At 39.0% G+C, this 20,353-nt stretch overlaps 1 protein-coding gene across 1 annotated transcript in view; it reads left to right on the top strand.

Moving 5' to 3' along the window:
• cplx1 (complexin 1) overlaps positions 1-18,100 on the top strand; it is a gene marked incomplete at both ends in the record, with an annotated part of 60,061 nt that extends 41,961 nt beyond the window's left edge. Inside the window, 2 exons of the mRNA XM_079838328.1 lie at positions 7,283-7,458; positions 17,903-18,100. Of these exons, the coding sequence (XP_079694454.1) occupies positions 7,283-7,458; positions 17,903-18,100 (374 nt within the window). The remainder of the gene's footprint in view (positions 1-7,282; positions 7,459-17,902) is intronic.
• Between the last annotated feature and the right edge of the window lie 2,253 nt (positions 18,101-20,353).

Below are 20,353 nucleotides of genomic sequence, written 5' to 3'. Positions count from 1 at the left end.
AGCGTGGCATGGTTGTTGGTGCCAGACGGGCCGGTCTGAGTATTTCACAATCTGCTCAGTTACTGGGATTTTCACGCACAACCATTTCTCGGGTTTGCAAAGAATGGTGTGAAAAGGGAAAAACATCCAGTATGCGGCAGTCCTGTGGGCGAAAATGCCTTGTTGATGCTAGAGGTCAGAGGAGAATGGGCCGACTGATTCAAGCTGATAGAAGAGCAACTTTGACTGAAATAACCACTCGTTACAACCGAGGTATGCAGCAAAGCATTTGTGAAGCCACAACACGCACAACCTTGAGGCGGATGGGCTACAACAGCAGAAGACCCCACCGGGTACCACTCATCTCCACTACAAATAGGAAAAAGAGGCTACAATTTGCACGAGCTCACCAAAATTGGACAGTTGAAGACTGGAAAAATGTTGCCTGGTCTGATGAGTCTCGATTTCTGTTGAGACATTCAGATGGTAGAGTCAGAATTTGGCGTAAACAGAATGAGAACATGGATCCATCATGCCTTGTTACCACTGTGCAGGCTGCTGGTGGTGGTGTAATGGTGTGGGGGATGTTTTCTTGGCACACTTTAGACCCCTTAGTGCCAATTGGGCATCGTTTAAATGCCACGGCCTACCTGAGCATTGTTTCTGACCATGTCCATCCCTTTATGACCATCATGTACCCATCCTCTGATGGCTACTTCCAGCAGGATAATGCACCATGTAACAAAGCTCGAATCTGGTTGAAATTGGTTTCTTGAACATGACAATGAGTTCACTGTACTAAAATGGCCCCCACAGTCACCAGATCTCAACCCAATAGAGCATCTTTGGGATGTGGTGGAACGGGAGCTTCGTGCCCTGGATGTGCATCCCACAAATCTCCATCAACTGCAAGATGCTATCCTATCAATATGGGCCAACATTTCTTAAGAATGCTTTCAGCACCTTGTTGAATCAATGCCACGTAGAATCAAGGCAGTTCTGAAGGTGAAAGGGGGTCAAACACAGTATTAGTATGGTGTTCCTAATAATCCTTTAGGTGAGTGTACAGTTTGTACACTATAAAAATCATTATGTCTAGGGAAATTCCCCATAAAACATGAAAACACAACGGGTGTGTGTGTGTGTGTGTGTGTGTTTGTGTAGCAAAAAAAGAGGAAAAGCTGTCCAACACAATCTGAGCACATAAAGTCTTATGATCAAAGCCCAAAGGATGATGACATTTGATCATAAATTATAATTTAGGCAGTTGTTATTGTTGTGATCATATAAAATACAAAACAACGTGGATTTTTCCTACTGGCACCCTTCATAGTCACCAAACCCCCGAATCCCTTCCCTGATGTCTAAATATGAAATTGCTAAATAATTACAAATAAGCAGAAAAAATAAATCAGATAAAATAAAAATACATAAAAAATATTGATCTAACAAGCAATTTTCATGATACTTTCATTCAACTTTTTTAAATTGGTTTGAAGTTATAACATTAAGAAATCATTATTTAGAAATTACGGAGATAATCGAGGACATGATGCCAAGTCTTAAAAAAAAGAGCCTCATAAAGATAAAGTTTTCAAAGCCTCATAAAGATAATTGGATTTTTTCAAGAGGCACCTTCACCATAAATCATCTTTTAATTGTGATGGATTATGTACGTCACACGAGGCACGTGATTAAACCGCTAACATATGGAGAGTAGGGCAGAGGTCGTGCCCTCTCTGCTGTCTGGCACTGTGGAAGAGACTGTGTTTGTGGGTGTCCTGTGTGGTATCTGATCTGTCGGTGGACATTAATGTCTTCGCAGGGGGGGAAGGTGTGCCACTGGGCTCTCGCTGTTTAGCAGGTGCGAGATTAAGACAGATGGAGCAAGAAGGGAACACAGAGTCCTTGAGTTTGCGCTCTCTCCATGTGTTTGGGCTCCGCGGGAGACTTGATCACCCCTCTCACAGTCCTTCAGTGTGTAGATGACCTTCACACACCCAGGCACAGACACACACTCACACATATTCACAGAGAGGAAAATAACCTTGAAAAGAATAGTTGAGATGCATAATTTGTGTATAAATCACAATATATTGCTTTCCTGTTGCTCAAACAGTAGAGCGTGGCGCTAGCAACGCCAAGGTCATGGGTTCGATCCCCAGGGAAAGCATGAAACTGACAAAAAATTTAAAAATGTGTAACTTGAATGCAATGTAAGTCGCTTTGGATAAAAGCATCTGCCAAATGCATAAATGTAAATGTAAATGTAAATATTGGAAGTAATTCAGTGAATTAAATGCTTAACACATACAATTTACTCTATTATTAACTTTTCACTGTTAAGGATGCAAACTAAAAGATTAGATTATTCATAAGAAATAAACTCACATTTTGACACTTTATGTAACACTAGCAATATTCTAAAGACTGAACTGTTCCCTGAAGTGAGCTAAATCTGACTAAAAAAACATATACCAAAGAGTAAATATGGTTTTTGGTGCAATTATGGCATCTAATAGGACTCTAAGTACTGAAGCTAACCAGTCAACTTCTGCCCAGTATAATACATATAAATGCAGGGTTTAGCAAAATCTCCACCAGCTGGCACATTTCAACTATCACACGATACATAGCGCACGGCCCTACGGGCATGTTTTCCTTTTCTGCACAGGCACTCGGCTAAAGAGTGGCACATTTTGTTCTCATCTACCCACACTTCCTCTCACAGTAAGGACACATAGACACACACTGACAGCCACACAAAGGAACGAGGATACGCCACCTGTCAAGTACGCCATCTCCATCACTTTTTCCGCTACAACAGACACATATTATAGGCATACACACTCTTTTTATATAACACAGTCCATTTCCAGCCCATGTGACTGTACCATTTTCAAAATTCAACCATCACTTTGCAGTCTTTCAGATCGCACAGGGCTTCTCGGCGGACAGGCGTACGATGTCACACGACGAGGAAACTCGAACAGCGTTAGCTTTAGCGTGGTTAGCTGCTTGTTGCGAGGAGATCTACTTTAGGGACTCTCGTCTGGTCTGCACACGCGGCTGAGCTGTGGATATCGCTACGCTGCACAGAGACGTTGTAAAGAGTTTGTGTGTCACGCGGCGACTTTGTCACGATCAGATGAGCTAATTAGCCTCAGGAGCGCAGATTAACAGAGCGTGATGCAGAGGAGCTGAGACAAGAGCCAGTGCCAAGCCGCTGAAAACAGCTCTAATTAAAAACAGATAATGAAAAACACTACAGTTCAAATGGGAGAATAGAGTGACAACTTTCGCCTGTGATCTTCCAAAAAAAAACAAAAAAGGGTTAATATTAATTGGACTGGAAGTTGAGTTGATGTATGTTTGAAACAAGCTTTTCCTAACCAAGGTTATTATCCGTTTTGAGTTCATTATAAGGGTTTCTTCAAATTCAGTATAGTCTAAAATGAATTCCCAAAGAAAATAATCACGTCTTAAGGCACATTCACACCAAGAACAATGACTATAAAGATAACTATAACCATAATTATTATTAGCGTCTGTTTATTATAAGTAAATTCTGAAGTTTTGTTGTCTAATACTTTAAATGCTCGAGCTCTTTAAAGTCTGTTGTATTCTGGTAGGCTGTCAATGTTTTTATACTTTATCAGTTGTTCTGAAAGAGAGTCCAACAACATCGTTCCTCTGTGTGGGCATTGTCACAGAATGAGAACGATTATTTAATACTAATATATAAAATCAAATATATAATATAAAATAAAACATATAACACTTTATAGCTTTAGTTATCGTCCTTGGTGTGAATGGGCCTTTCTCCTAGAGTTTTTACTTGTTGAATATCCTCTTGCACTCAAAAGTATGTCACGTTTTAGAAGTAAAATGTGTTGTACATAGCAACTTAAAGGGGTACTTCAGCGCTGGGAAGATGAATATGTATTTAAACTGTCATTTATGTAGTAGAAATGTGAAATTATTTTTGAATTTGGTGCCTTCTAGACTGAGAAAAGACAGGAAATGTATTTTTGTCTCATGTGGATGAAAGACAACAACTACCAGAATAAACTTGCTTCGACAGTGACAGTGATTGCTGTCACTGGGGCTGTACTCTAAGGTACAAAACAAAAAAGGTACTAATATGTACCTTTAAGGTATTAATATGTACCTTTAAAGTACTAATACGCACTCGTAAAGTACTGATATGTACCTTTTGAGGTACTAATATGTACCTTTTAGGGGTGAGTAAAGTACAAAGATGTACCTTTTCACTTTTGTACCTTAGGGTACCGCCCCAGGGACAGCACTGTACCTTTTTTTCTGAGAGTGTGTAGTCTCTCGCCTCTAGCCAAAAATCCTCTGATGACGCAAAATGACGATAAATAAAGTCGTCTCCCAAAAGAAAGAATCGACTCGGAACCACCTATATGAGTCGTTTGTATTTTCTAATCCTAGTGAGTAACGGTTCTATGTCACTAGAAAATACATTTGCTTAATGCACGCCTATGTTGTACGTTGTCTGCCCGTGAACAACTTGATTCCGGGGTTCGCGTAGTTGCAACATCTCATAATGTAGCTCAAAATGAGTAGCGTATCACTGAGAAACATCCTGTTCAAGTCGTCTTTGCAATGGAGGTTCGGGTTGAATAACTAGTTCTTCCAATGTTTCATCTTCGGACTCGCGCTCGGATTGATAAGATAAAATTGACGTCAACGTTTCTGTCTTTACAGTGTGTACAATCGCTCAGCTTTAGGAAGCCTCAGGACAGAGCTGAAGTTCAGTTGGGCGTTTAGCTTCCTACACGGGCTGTTCGCAGTAGACCAAGGGGTCACCAAACTCGGTCCTGCAGGGCCGCTGTCCTGCAGAGTTTAGCTCCAACCCCAATTAAACACACCTGAACCAGCTAATCAAGGTCTTACAAGGTCCTAGTTAGACAGTGATTAGCTGGTTCAGGTGTGTTTAATTGGGGTTGGAGCTAAACTCTGCAGGACAGCGGCCCTCCAGGACCGAGTTTGGAGACCCCGGCAGACCAATCACAACAGACTGGGCCGTCTGGCCAATCAGAGCAGAGTAGATCACAGAAAGGAGGGATGCACTTATACAATCATTGAAAAAAACATGGTTGAGCAATGTATATGAGAAAATGAAACTGTTTTTAGACCTTTGATGCATGTAAACCTATTGTAGGGAAATTAGGAGCCTTTAAAATAGGGCAATAGAGGCAATTTAAATAAAATACAAATATTTAGAAAATAACCACAGAATTTATAAAATGTCTTTGGCTAGGCCTGGAGTGCCATGCAAAATTCAAACCTCAAATATCAGGCATCACTTTATTCTCTTCTACATTGAAATGATACAAATACAGCCCACGTTGAGCAATTTTAAAGAGTGATTTTAAAGCAAAATATACTTTGCAGTGAAGCACTATTTGTACCTTCAAAACATTCATCTACTGCAGCCAAAGATATTCTCCAAGAATACACACCGGCTATTCTCATTTCAAACCTCGAGTTTGCTAAAGGTGTTTAGTACAGGGATATATACTCAGCACTCAACTGGTAATTCAGGATGACAACTCTCTACAGAATCTCTCGATTTCAGCAAGTTTTCAGTTATGTCAGCTAATCCTTTCCATGGATGCCCTAGTGTGTAGTTTCAGTTCAGTTGCCAGAGTCAGTTTTCATAGGTTAATCCTACCCTCAAAATTAAAACCCCAAATCAACTGTTCTAAAATGTTTAAGATGAAGACCAATGTTTCCTTTCATTTTCCAATTTTCTTCCCAGAAGTCACTTTAAGATGTGGTTAGCCTGCAGTGCTTGTGGGCATGCTTTGTTCAAGCTCATAAAGTTGTACAGTTCTGACTCTGCTATTGATTGTGTTAAAGCTGAATCCAGTGTAATATGAGTGTGTGGATAATTGTTTCATTTAGACCTGTCCAATAATGGTTAGCGTTTGCTACTAGCCTGTGGTCTAGATAACAACACAAAGGAAAAAAGCCTTTTCCCCCTCAAAATTATGACCAGGAACATGCAAGCTCAGTTTTGATATTATGTTAACTTTAAATTAGTACAGTGAAACTCTTGTTTTTGTAGATGTAACTTCCGATCTAGTCATTATCAGCTTTTTCTACACGTATAGACTACAGGCACTAACTGCAAATCTGGGTCTCCCCGATAAAAAGCAGACGACTATATGCTCATCAACCCTCCAGAGTAAAGACAAGCCTGGTCCTCTCAACCTTCATGTAGATATGGTGTGTACGAGCAGCCCATGCTGATGAAAGAGAAGCGGATCGTCAGATCTGAAAGCTGTAGTCTTCACACGTCTCTGCTGTCAGAGAGACCCAGCCCTCATTAAAATCAATTTCTAGAGAGCAGTGAATGCGAGACCATGTGTCACGCAGGTTGAACGCAGACCTCATGGACTGGTGGGCAATGGCAGTGTGCCGCCCTCAATTGCTGATCCAGGGAGAACAAAACTCCTGGACTGAAAACAGAACCCTTCAAGCATTTACATGGCGTTCTGTCTCCAGCATAAACCGACGTGACATGAATACATACTGCGTGAACTTGGATAACTTCCGTTCTGCTATGTCAGCCTAACTCAGACACAAAGGTGGCAGAAGGACAGAAATATGATTTTGAATGTGTGCTATTGTTTGAGCTTTATACTGGTGATTGCTGTAGACTTGTACATATATATTATTAGAAACAAAAGAGTTACAAGAAAAAAAAGTAATGTTCCCCAATACTAAAGGGCATGACATTATCTGCCAGCTCACAAAGGGTTATTCTGACTTCGCCATGTGTGATTTTAAGCACTTGTCTTTTACTAAATGCTAATTACTCCCTCATTAACAGACACATCCTAACAACGTGTTGCATTAATACGGTTTGACCAGTAGAGAGATACATAATCTCAGTCACACTGCGGAACGCTAACAAGCCACGTGATGACAGATGAATGTGAGCTGCGGATAAAATCAGAACTTATTATCTGCTTTGTCACAATCCTGTATTCTCATGGCCCTAATGGAGCCCTTTTGTTATAACAATCTGACCCATTGTGCTTTTCCTGGCGACTGTCTTACTTGCATCTCCTGCCGACAAAGAGAGCAGACGCCATTGAGAGTATTTATAAAGGAAGCTGGATGAGAGTGAGAACTAAATTATCAGTTTTTCAATTCACCTTGTGTTAGAGGTTATCCTCTAAATGTCTTTGGAAGTCCCTCTTATGTAGTCCGTGGACTGTTGAGTGATTTCCTGTCCCTGATTCTCTCCTTCTTTCTCTCAAAGGGGCGACCAAAGACATGGGGAAAATGCTGGGGGGTGAGGAGGAGAAGGACCCTGATGCTGAAAGAAAGGAGGAAGAAAGACAGGAAGCCCTCAGGCAACAGGAGGAGGAGAGGAAGGCAAAGTATGCCAAAATGGAAGCGGAGAGGGAATCGCTTCGACAGGGCATCAGGGACAAGGTAAATATACCATGAGATCAGGGGTGGGCGATATGTTCAAAATCTTATATCACGATATGAGTCATTTTATTTCATGATAACGATTAGGGGTGTAACGGTACACGTATTCGTACCGAACCGTTTTGGTACAGGACTTCCGGTACGGTGAACGTCTGTACCGAACGGTACCGCATGCAATCTTTAACAGTTAACACTACTTGTTTTACATGTGAAACATACTTCAATTCGAGTTCCCATGCGAACATATTAAGTATTCTGTCCGTTTTATCACGAAATTCAAATGGTAAATGCCGTTTTGACACTCTTTTATGTGATGTAACCATAGACCGTAAAAAAATATGGACCACACGACTTCATTCTCTTCCGCTTAAGTAATTGAAGGCTCCGGAGGTCTGAATATGGCGCTGACATCTTGCGCAGATTTGGGAGTTTTACGAGTCTGCGCAGTAGTGGTGGTGCTGGTCCTTCAAGAGTCACTCTCAACCTATCTGTCCATAAAGCCTATAAATATCTTCATGTATTTTACAACACTTCAACTTGTGATTCTTATTTAGTGGGGGTCATTTTTTAGGATTCTTTACCCAATTTAAGTCTCTGAGATCCTGACACCTTGCACTTCTGGAGACTCCAGGTAGGTTGCAGTTCTGGAAAATGGTGGCGCTGGAGACTAAAGGGTTCCTGATGGTTTCACCCTTAATTCTTCACCTTAATTCTTAATTCTTTTGCAGTTAACAGGTGTCTTTTGTCCGCCACCTGTTTTTGTCTAACCCTGCTGACCCAACGAGCATTTCACTGTCCAATGGTCATGCCTTAACTGCAATGTCTAGTATTGCATTAGTATTGCATCCTTCTTGTGGGCATTTAATAATTTTTGACTTTTCAGTCTGAGTTAAATCTCTTATTTGGCTCAATTTATCTGTAAAAGAAAACATGCCTAATAATTCTGCACACCTGAATATAAGGTGTTTTTCATTTCCAGCCTTCATGAACAATTATATATTACTTATACATTATCAAACACTAAATTAATAGTAGTTATTAGGATTACTGTGGTTTGGAATTGGTCAAATGTGCCTAATAATTCTGCACACAGTGTAAAAACACTGCATTGTCTTAACTGTGTAAATTAAATCTACATGTATTCTTGTTCAAGTTACAAATGTGATTTAGTAAAGAGCAGTGAGAGATTTTCTCTCTTTTGTTGTTTGATAAACATTATTAATGACAGCAGGTAAATTTGGGTACTGTCACTTTAAGATCCATTGTATTCGTGCGTTTTTCTTTCTCAACATTCAAATGCCATACTTGCAATTGCATGGTCACTATGACACATAGGCATGTGTATTTAACCATTTGAGCCCAATTAACTGAACTCAGTTCAGTTATCACGCGCTCTATAAGCTGAGAAACGGTCTCTCCGAGAGCGTGCACATACTGTTGAGCGGTCCTTTCGCTGCTAATTGCGCTTCAACAGGTGATTTTAAACCACAATGCTTAAAAACACATGCAAACGCTAAGCTTTCGTGACCGCGTAGCACAGCAACATGACATGAGCGCAAAAACCATTTAAAAAATGTTACTTGAAATAAAATAAAATATAAGAAAACTTGTTTTATTTCAGTTAGTTGCCAAGGCAACATTTATCATTTTCATTTATTAATTAATAAATACTATATAGACATACTAAAACAAATCTAATAAAAATGACAAACACGTTAACTAGGCTAATATTAAAGTGAAAACAGAAAAAAATATTATATATAAAAAATCTAACAAAAACTATAATAGTAGGCCTATATCAATTATACTAAAATGACATTGGCAAAGGCCAGTGATTCTCAAGCTGTGATAAAAATGCAAAACAATATTGAAATATGTACATTTTATTTCACTCTTATGAGAAAATGTAGTTTCCAGTTTTAATTAATTTGTTTTATCCCTAGAATTGTATTTTTTAAATAACCCATTAAACCTGAAAATATGCAATGATTTAAGACAAAATGTCGTCAAGTCAAGAACCCTAGAGTTAAAAAAGTTTACAGTATGATCATGTTTTATTTTTGTGCGAGAACCACTGATCTTTGTATTTAGAAAAATAATATAATAATACTATATGTTGCAAAGTAGTGGCTCATAGTGAATGGTGAACTATACATACCACATAAATAAATCAAGTAAAAGTTATTTATGTTAGTTTTTTTCTTTGTTTGTTTCACTCCTGGGGAGGCTGAATGCAGTTGAGTGGTACGTTGTGCATGGGAATGGACGGGCCCTGAGGGTACACGCTGTGAACCAGAGGGACTGGAAAAATAACAGTCTAGCTCTGGCAAGCATTCCATTACTGTGGAGGCTGTGGAGATTGACTATGCTTGAGTCCCTTTGCTCATGCTACCATATGGCTGCTTTGCTGTGCGATAAAATGAAGGGAAAAAATGAAAAGGAAAAGGTGTCATGGAGGGAAAGACCCGGGGATTATTCAAATGAAAATGTTGTTCTAATAAAAGACAGTGGTATTTAACAGCTTCATTACATTATGTACAGTAAACATGAATATGTTATGTAATGCAGAGCAGTTAATGTGCGTTCATTTACTGTAAGAAATGCCATGAAACTATGATTTATTGGCTTGCATTTATGACAATTTAAATGCATATAAACTACTGTTTGTTACATAATGTTTGTTAATTATTTTTAATGAATGTTACTAGCAATATATATTTTTTTTACAAGCAATATCCTATAAATGTAAACATTAATATATAACATATAATACTGTATATTAAATAAACACATTATACACACATTACTTGTATAATGTATATACATATATTTAACATAAAAGTAAACTTTATTTTAAGGTGTCCTTGTTACAGTGTAATTATACATTTAAGTATCAAGTAATATTAATTAACTACATGTACTTACTATAGGGTTAGGGTTTGGTTTAGGGTTAGTTGTATGTAATTATGCATAATTACATGTAACTGTGTAACAATATATACTATAGTCTTTAGGCAGATTATGTAAAACAGTCATTTAGAATTACTTTAAAGGTGCAGTGTGTAGTGTTTATGAGGATCTATTGACAGAAATGCAATATAATATACATAACTATGTTTTCAGTGGCATATAAAGACCTTACATAATGAACCGTTATGTTTTTATTACCTAAGCCATTTTTATGTACATACACCACGGGTCCCCTTACAGTGAAATCGCCATTTTGCGGCGTCATGTTTCTACAGTAGCACTAACCCAGGGGTGTCCAAAGTTGGTCCTGGAGGGCCACTGTCCTGCAGAGTTTAGCTCCAGCTTGCCTCAACACTTCTGTCTGGAAGTTTCTAGTATGCCTAATAAGACCTTGATTAGCTGGTTCAGGTGTGTTGAATTGGGGTTGGAGCTAAACTCTGCAGGACAGTGGCCTTCCAGGAGCAGGATTGGAAACCCCTGCCCTAACCGGACAAACTGCTCTACAGAATACTCGTCACTCTCTGCTCTCTCCGACAATTACATTTTTGTCCTGGGTCGGCCATCGTAGCTTCTCTATGTGCTTAAAAATGGAGGGGTGAGCAGTGGGCGGTTGCAATTCACAACCTCACCACTAGATGCTGCTAAAATTCACACACTGCACCTTTAAAAATGCCACAGTAATTATATTATACAGGTGCTGGTCATATAATTAGAATATCATCAAAAAGTTGATTTATTTCACTAATTCCATTTAAAATGTGAAACTTGTATATTATATTCATTCATTACACACAGACTGATATATTTCAAATGTTTATTTAATTTAATTTGGATGATTATAACTGACAACCAAGGAAAATCCCGAATTCAGTATCTCAGAAAATTAGAATATTGTGAAAAGGTTCAATATTGAAGACACCTGGTGCCACACTCTAAACAGCTAATTAACTCAAAACACCTGCAAAGGTTTTTAAATGGTTTCTCAGTCTAGTTCTGTAGGCTACACAATCATGGGGAAGACTGCTGACTTGACAGGTGTCCAAAAGACAACCATTGACACCTTGCACAAGGAGGGCAAGACACAAAAGGTCATTGCAAAAGAGGCTGGCTCTTCACAGAGCTCTGTGTCCAAGCACATTAATAGAGAGGCGAAGGGAAGGAAAAGATGTGGTAAAAAAAAGTGTACAAGCAATAGGGATAACTGCACCCTGGAGAGGATTGTGAAATAAAACCCATTCAAAAATGTGGGGGAGATTCACAAAGAGTGGACTGCAGCTGGAGTCAGTGCTTCAAGAACCACTACGCACAGACGTATGCAAGACATGGGTTTCAGCTTTCGCATTCCTTGTGTCAAGCCACTCTTGAACAACAGACAGCGTCAGAAGCGTTTCGCCTTGGCTAAAGACAAAAAGGACTGGACTGCTGCTGAGTGGTCCAAAGTTATGTTCTCTGATGAAAGTAGATTTTGCATTTCCTTTGGAAATCAGGGTCCCAGAATCTGGAGGAAGAGAGGAGAGGCACACAATCCACGTTGCTTGAGGTCCAGTGTAAAGTTTCCACAGTCAGTGATGGTTTGGGGTGCCATGTCATCTGCTGGTGTTGGTCAACGCAGCCGTATACCAGGAAGTTTTAGAGCACTTCATGCTTCCTGCTGCTGACCAACTTTACGGAGATGCAGATTTCATTTTCTAACAGGACTTGGCACCTGCACACAGTGCCAAAGCAACCAGTACCTTGTTTAAGGACCATGGTATCCCTGTTCTTAATTGGCCAGCAAACTCACCTGACCTTAACCCCATAGAAAATCGATGGGGTATTGTGAAGAGGAAGATGCGATATGCCAGACCCAACAATGCAGAAGAGCTGAAGGCCACCATCAGAGCAACCTGGGCACTCATAACACCTGAGCAGTGCCACAGACTGATCGACTCCATGCCACGCCGCATTGCTGCAGTAATTCAGGCAAAAGGAGCCCTTAAGTATTGAGTGCTGTACATACTCATACTTTTCATGTTTCGTGTATGTTCTGAGATGCTGAATTTGGGATTTTCCTGAGTTGTCAGTTAGAATCCATCCATCCATCCATCTTCTTCCGCTTATCCGGGGCCGGGTCGCGGGGGCAGCAGTCTAAGCAGAGATGCCCAGACTTCCCTCTCCCTAGACACTTCCTCCAGCTCTTCCGAGGGGACACCGAGGCGTTCCAAGGCCAGCCGGGAGACATAGTCCCTCCAGCGTGTCCTTGGTCTTCCCCGGGGCCTCCTCCCGGTTGGACATGCCGAAACACCTTCCCGGGAAGGCGTTCAGGAGGCATCCGGAACAGATGCCCGAGCCACCTCAGCTGTCCCCTCTCGATGTGGAGGAGCAGCGGCTCTACTCCGAGTTCCTCCCGAGTGACTGAGCTTCTCACCCTATCTCTAAGGGAGCGCCCAGTCACCCTGCGGAGAAAGCTCATTTCGGCCGCCTGTATCCGGGATCTTGTCCTTTCGGTCATGACCCAAAGCTCATGACCATAGGTGAGAGTAGGAACGTAGATTGACCGGTAAATCGAGAGCTTCGCCTTACGGCTTAGCTCTTTCTTCACCACGACAGACCGGTACATCGACCGCATTACTGCAGAAGCTGCACCGATCCGTCTGTCAATCTCCCGTTCCATCCTCCCCTCACTCGTGAACAAGACCCCTAGATACTTGAACTCCTCCACTTGGGGCAGGAACTCTCCACCAACCTGAAGTGGGCAAGCCACCCTTTTCCGACTGAGGACCATGGCCTCGGATTTGGAGGTGCTGATCCCCATCCCAGCCGCTTCACACTCGGCTGCAAACCGTCCCAGTGCATGCTGAAGGTCCTGGTTAGAAGGGGCCAACACGACAACGTCATCCGCAAAGAGCAGAGACGAAACCGTGTGGTCCCCAAACCTGACACCCTCCGGCCCTTGGCTGCGCCTAGAAATTCTGTCCATAAAAATTCTGAAGTGCAGTTAGAATCATCAAAATTAAAAGAAATAAACATTTGAAATATATCAGTCTGTGTGTAATGAATGAATATAATATACGAGTTTCACTTTTTGAATGGAATTAGTGAAATAAATCAACTTTTTGATGATATTCTAATTATATGACCAGCACCTGTAGACCAATTAAATCAATACAATTAAATTCAATTCAAATTTATTTGTATAGCGCTTTTCACAATACACATTGTTTCAAAGCACATTGAAAAATGTTAGAAAAAGTTAATCAATCATGTATTAATTTAGGCCATAACAACGCTGGCGTTAAGTCATCTCTTCACAGGCGTCGAGTCGTCTCATCACAGGTGTTGGGGCATCTGAAGTCTCCATGAGAGGCTGGAAACAAACTTGAGCTGAAGAACTATTTACCTCGGGACTACTAGTGTAATTCACCACACACTCTACAACGACGACAGCTGTATTGGAATATAACTAAAAAAAAAAATCTCCTTCAATATAAATTTTGAGGCCAAAAACTGTGATTATTTAAATGACATTAAAAAAGAAATTGCTTCATCAGATGTACTAAATTCGGAGCGAAAAATGATTATTCTGCTTAACAGACTTGGCATTTACCAATTTGTCATGATAATTTACCTTGGGCTGCTGAGTCTCAGAGATTGAACGCATGGTTGCACAAAATGGAGGATGATCTCCTCCTGCGAGCGAATCGAGTTGGAGTAAAACAGATACATGTTTATGCAAAGCCATAGAGAGAGAGGATGGGAGGCCAAAGAAAGCCTGTCTTTTTTCTACTAAGCCATCACCCATGGGTCTAATTTACCACAAGGATTAAGGCAACATCTCCACATTCTGTACAAAACGTGACTGCAATACTGAAGGAAGTCCTTATGTCAAATCCACGATGGCTAAACTTCAGGGTTTGCCAAGCACTCCTTTCAAGTAACCCATTTAAGTATTTCTCGGATTAAGCGGCATTAATGAGATTTCATGTCTACATAAGGAATGGAATCCACATTATTTCTAATAGATAGATGGTTTAAGAAAAGTAGAAATTCGTTGTTTATTAGATTAGATTAGATTAGATTCAACTTTATTGTCATTACACAAGTACAAGTACAAGGCAACGAAATGCAGTTTAGGTCTAACCTGCCTTATAAGGTCATCCTTATAAGGTCCTTATAAGGTCATCTCCTGATTGCATGAGCTAGTTTATGACCTCAGTAGTCAGAGGGAGAAATCATCCATTGCTTAATCCATTTATTGGCAAGATGTCACAATTTTATACGTCTCAGAGCAGCTAAGAGTCCTAAGGGGGTATATGTCTTGCCCTAAATATAATTCCTCCATATAAATCTCCCTCATTCTATTACTATACATAATCGTTCCTCGGGATGTGACTGTGATTCCTGAAGCGATACAGGAAACAGAACCCATCATTTGCAGACTGTACGAGTTAAACAAGCAACATATGCTTAGCATTTACATGTGCACTAACATTCAAAAGTATTTAAAAGGGTCATTCAGAATTTTTTAATTAATTTGATTTATACGTACAAAAGACTTATTTTAAACAAATGCTGTGCTTTTGAACTTTCTGTTAATCAAAGAATCCTGAAAAAATTTATCAGTTTCCACAAAAATATTAAGCAGCAAAAACAGTTTTCAACATTGATTAAAAATAAAATGTGTCTTGATCACTAAATCAGCATATTAGACTGATTTCTGAAGGATCATGTGACACTGAAGACTGGAGTAATGATGCTGAAAATTCAGCTTTGACATCACAGGACTAAATTACATTTTAAAATATATTCAAATAGAGAACAATTATTGTAAATATTTCACAATATTATTGTTTGTACTGCATTTTTGAGAAAAAGAGACTTCTTTCAAAAACATGACAACTTTTTAACATCCTTACATATATCATGAGCACATAACAGTATGAGCACAATTTAAGTGGAAAGATTGTATCATTTCTTTGTGGTCTTTCTAATGTAGCCAAAAGGGTATAAAACAGTTGAATGGGCAAGAATTAACGAGCCTCAGACCCTTTGGGGGGTGAAACAAAGACGAAACGGACCATTTGTCATCTAAGTACTTCTGTAATGAAGTGGATTTCCTTGCCAATATTCGGCACACCATTTAAAATCAGGGCATTTATTTGTAAATGAGAAAGTGTCTCTGATCTAAATGAAGCTTCTGTGAATCACTAAGCTAACTGTCAGGTCCAAATAATTACATTGACTTGCCAAATGGCAGTCTGCCAAAGATTTATGGACATGTACCATCCAAATTTAAATGTTTCTAACATTCATGTCATGAGACAATCTAGAACGGGGTGTAGCAGAATTCTCCAATGCTCAAACATTTGTATGCTAATCAAGAGGAAATGGTCTTGCATGTGATTAATCTAGCAAATTGCCTTTCCTTTCCCTTCCTTCCTAAACACGGTTAGTCTTATTGTTTGAATCTCTTGTTTTTTGGATTTACCACAAATAACATGTTTGTACCTTGCCTCAGAGACAACACTATTTTGTCAAGTGGCAAACATAGCAAAATCAAAAAGAGCTTTATTTTTTAGTAACAGTAATACAGCAGTTTCTCCACCATATTGAAAATTAACTGCATGCCATTTAGCAACACAAGCTTTTATTAAAGGGATAGTTCACTCAAAAATGTAAATTAGCCCATGATTTACTCACACTCAAGTCATCCAAGGTGTATATGACATTCTTCTTTGCGATGAATAAAATCGAGTTATATTCAAAAAAGTTGTGGCTAATCCAAGCTTTATAAAAGCAGTAATAGTTGCTCTGTTTTTGAAGTCCATAAAAATGCATCTGTCCTTCAAATAACGTTCTCCACACGGCTTTGGGGTGTTAATAAAGGCCTTCTGAAGCGAATCGATGCATTTGTGTAAGAAAAATGTCCATATTTAAAACTTTATAAAGAAACGTTTCGGCCAATCACCTTCCGTATTCAATTTATGGAAAAAGTGTTGAAAGTTCAAGTTCAGTTCAAAGGCTTACGCGACCAGGTACACTCGTCAGACGTTGCATAAGCATTTTGAACGGCGAGAGGCACTTTCATCACTTTAAAATATGGATATTTTTCTTACACAAACGCATCGGTTCGCTTCAGAAGGCCTTTATTAACCCCCCAGATCCGTGTGGAGCACGTTATTCGACGGACAGATACATTTTTTTATGGACTTCAAAAACAGAGCAACTCTTACTGCTATTATAAAGCTTGGATTAGCCACGACTTTTTTTAATCTAACTCCGATTGTATTCGTCTGAAAGAAGAATGTCATATACACCTAGGATGACTTGAGGGTGGTGAGTAAATCATGGGCTAATTTTCATTTTTGGGTGAACTATCCCTTTAATATGATATTCTAATATCGATCTAGCTTAAGGCAATGTGAAAAAGTGTCTCATACCAGCCACCGAGCGAACACACAGAGTAACATAATAACTTACAACACACTCAAATGTATTTTAGTATGATTGTTTTGACCAAGTAAAACAGTGCTGCGCTTCCCCACAATTTTAATTTGACAAAAGTGACCTGGATAGTAATTCAGCACTGATTTATGTGAATGTGAAAGTTATGTGAATTTAAGTGGTCAAATGTAACTGTAACAAAGTTCAAGTTCAGGGAAAATGGAGGCAGACATTAAACATAACTTCAATTGTAAAAAATAAACATAAACAACAAAATGTAAGGAGCGGCAGCGGCCGACTGCGGCATATAAGCATACTAAAAACAGCAACATAAAATGTCCCAGGCTCTCGGCCCCGCCCTGCTTCACACCGCAGTAACATTAATAAAACTTTAAAACATTAGCTCCATGAACATGATTTCTGCCTGAATCCCGTTGAATTGCTTACAATCGGCTGTGGAGCTGAAGACAACAACTCCCTTGATTCCACGCTCAATTATGTTAACATCAAGCTACGCCTTGGTTATTGCTTTAAATAAACCTAGCGGCGAAACTTGCTTGACTTCTAATTTCAGCTTCGGCAATAGCTAATACCAAACTAAAATGCAAAGTTAAAGAGGACCTATAATGCCATTTTACAGAGTCTTAATTTTATTTTTCGGTCTGCTAAAATAGGTTTTCATGTTCGTGAAATTTTTGCAGCACCTCTATTTCCAGTCTGTCAGTAACGCTCTGTACAGTTCCGGTCTGTATGAAGCCCCTCCTTCCGATAAACGCAGTGTGCTCTGTTTGGTCGACTGGATCAGTGTGTTGCTGCTTCGAGCGTGTTACGTAAATGTCACGCCCCTTACCATAACCACAGTTTTCAACACACCCCTAATGTAACTCAACACGCCTGTCTACTTAATATCGGCTAACTCTTCTTTGTGAAGGTCCTCCAACAGATATTATACTGACTATAAGTAACTTTGCAACTATATGTCAACTTATTCTAAAGTGAAACCGGTGACATTCTAGTGGAAAAGCCTAACAAGCTGCTGTGTGTTTTTCAGTATGGAATAAAGAAGAAGGAAGAGAAGGAGGCAGAAGCCCAGGCAGCCATGGAGCAGGCGTCAGAGGGCAGTCTGACCCGTCCCAAGAAAGCAATCCCTGCTGGCTGTGGCAATGAAGAAGAGGAGGAGGAAAGCATCGTGGACACCGTCATGAAGTTCCTCCCTGGCCCACTTCAAGATATGTTCAATAAAAAGTAACAGCATTCCACGACAAATCGTGATAAAACGGGAATCATTAATGTCATGAAAGCCACCTCCTCTTTCCCCTTCCCTTCTCTCGCATTTGTTCTAAGATCTTTGGACTCAAAACATGTGCCATAACATCTGTCTTTAACTGCGATACGTGACTTTTTTTTATTATTAAAAGAATGAGGAAAAATACAATGTGTGCACTAGAAATGTTACAATGCATACGCGTTGCTTAAAGACAAATTGAATGCCCCCTGAGTCCAGACCTTAGAACAAGAATAATCCCCATGGTTCATTAATTTTGTTTGTAAATAGCAAATGGAAAAAAATAACTATATATGACTTTAGGATATATATATATACATATATATATATATATATATATACATATATATATATATATATATATATATACATATATATATATATATATACACATATATATATATATATATATATATATATATATATATATATATATATATATATATATATATATATATATATATATATATATATATATATATATATATATATATATATATATATATATATATATATATACAATAACTATGAGTAAAAGCCATAAATTTATCTTGGAGGGATTTCTCCAATCATATCATATTTTTGATTGTTGCTCTGTTATAGATATTATTGATCCATGTGGTATACCTATATATAAATATATATATATATACTGTATACAGGTTCCTTTAACATACATACTTCAAACTAGTATACAGTTCCTGCCATCATGAATGATCACATTGTTTCCGATTAATATGACTTAAAACTGTAATATGGAAGAGAACGTACACTACCACACATGATCAGGCTGTTTCCTCTCAGCATGCTAACAATTTTTTGTTCATTTGCCATTTTTAGCTGAAATACACTGAAATTTAAGGCAACAACTTTGGTGTTGTTGTCTGACATACAGCAGTGTTACATGGCATATTGCCCACATCTCTGTAGATCTTCCGTAGGACAAAAGCAAACAATACGTCCCTCGTTATGTTGTCATACAAATTCCCATTACACTCTAGTGAACTGGGTTTGGTTGATTAAAAAGGAATCACATACGTTAGCAAGTCGCAGCGAGAGAAACCATAGCACTAGGTGTTATCTTGAATTGACTTGTTTGTATTTTTACAGTACTTAAGAATGTGAGGGGTGACATCGATCACATACAACTACAATTGGATCAATAGGGCTATATATATATAAATATATATATATATATAAAATCTTTTCATCTTCACTGCTGTACAGTAGAATCTAGTTCTTTAGTGTCTGCATTTATTTACGTTAGCTCTCACAACATGGTTGTGAGCACACATTACGTAAACAGACAGTGACAATGGTGCAATATTTGTTTCTATATGAAGATGTCCTGTGTCCGTTGGTTGTATATGGGACTCTGATCCCAGATCAGCAATAACAGACAATCTTCATGGTTATGTATTCAGCTTATTTGCTAGAGAATGTTTGTGTGCAAATGGCGTGTCGTCTTCCTAGTATCAGTCAAGCGAGCTTAGTAAAAGGGAACTGGAGAAGTTGCGCGATTCCTACTTTTTAGAGACTCTAAACAAAGCCTGGCTCTTATTTTATGAGCTACGAACGGATCTGACTTGTGTTTTACGCTTGCTTGTTGCTAGTTTATGTATGACGTTATTTCTCGTTATTGTAACTGCATTGACAAGATGGAAAACAGCGGGACTGAATTCCTCAGTAATGAGAAAATCAGATTTGAAAGACGCAGTCAGATTGTATTATCCATCCTCTCTTTTTTTTACTAAGAAAATAAAAAGATAAGCTACTTGGCCGTGGTTTGATAGCGTGTGCTTGTTTTCTCATTAGATTATTACTGTAAATAACAATGCGTTGAGGAAAACCTGTTAGTTGCAGATGTGTGTGTTTAAATTTTTACAACATTCAAGATTCAGAAAAATAGAACTATGAATCAGGATGCCATTCCGTTGTTTTGAACATTCCGAATATTCTAGACATTCCACCCTATCCATGCTGGCCTGTGAATGAAAGCATACAATAAGCTGTGGCTTTGAGAGTAAAATAGTGTCGTATTATAGCACACGGACACATTGATGTCATAGCCTTCCTGCCATGTAGCTACCACAAGAAACAAGGAGTTAATTCAATTTATATTAATGTTTATGATATGAATGTGCTTGCAGATTAGAATGGTGTCCTTCAACAGCTAAACAAACTAGCCAGTTGCTAAGATGCTAAATGTAATATTAG

The sequence above is a fragment of the Gobio gobio genome (genome assembly GCF_949357685.1).
Source record: "Gobio gobio genome assembly, chromosome: 16".
Lineage (NCBI taxonomy): Eukaryota > Metazoa > Chordata > Actinopteri > Cypriniformes > Gobionidae > Gobio > Gobio gobio.
The sequence above is the reverse complement of the archived record's forward strand: the minus strand, read 5'-3'. Positions and strand labels throughout refer to the sequence as shown.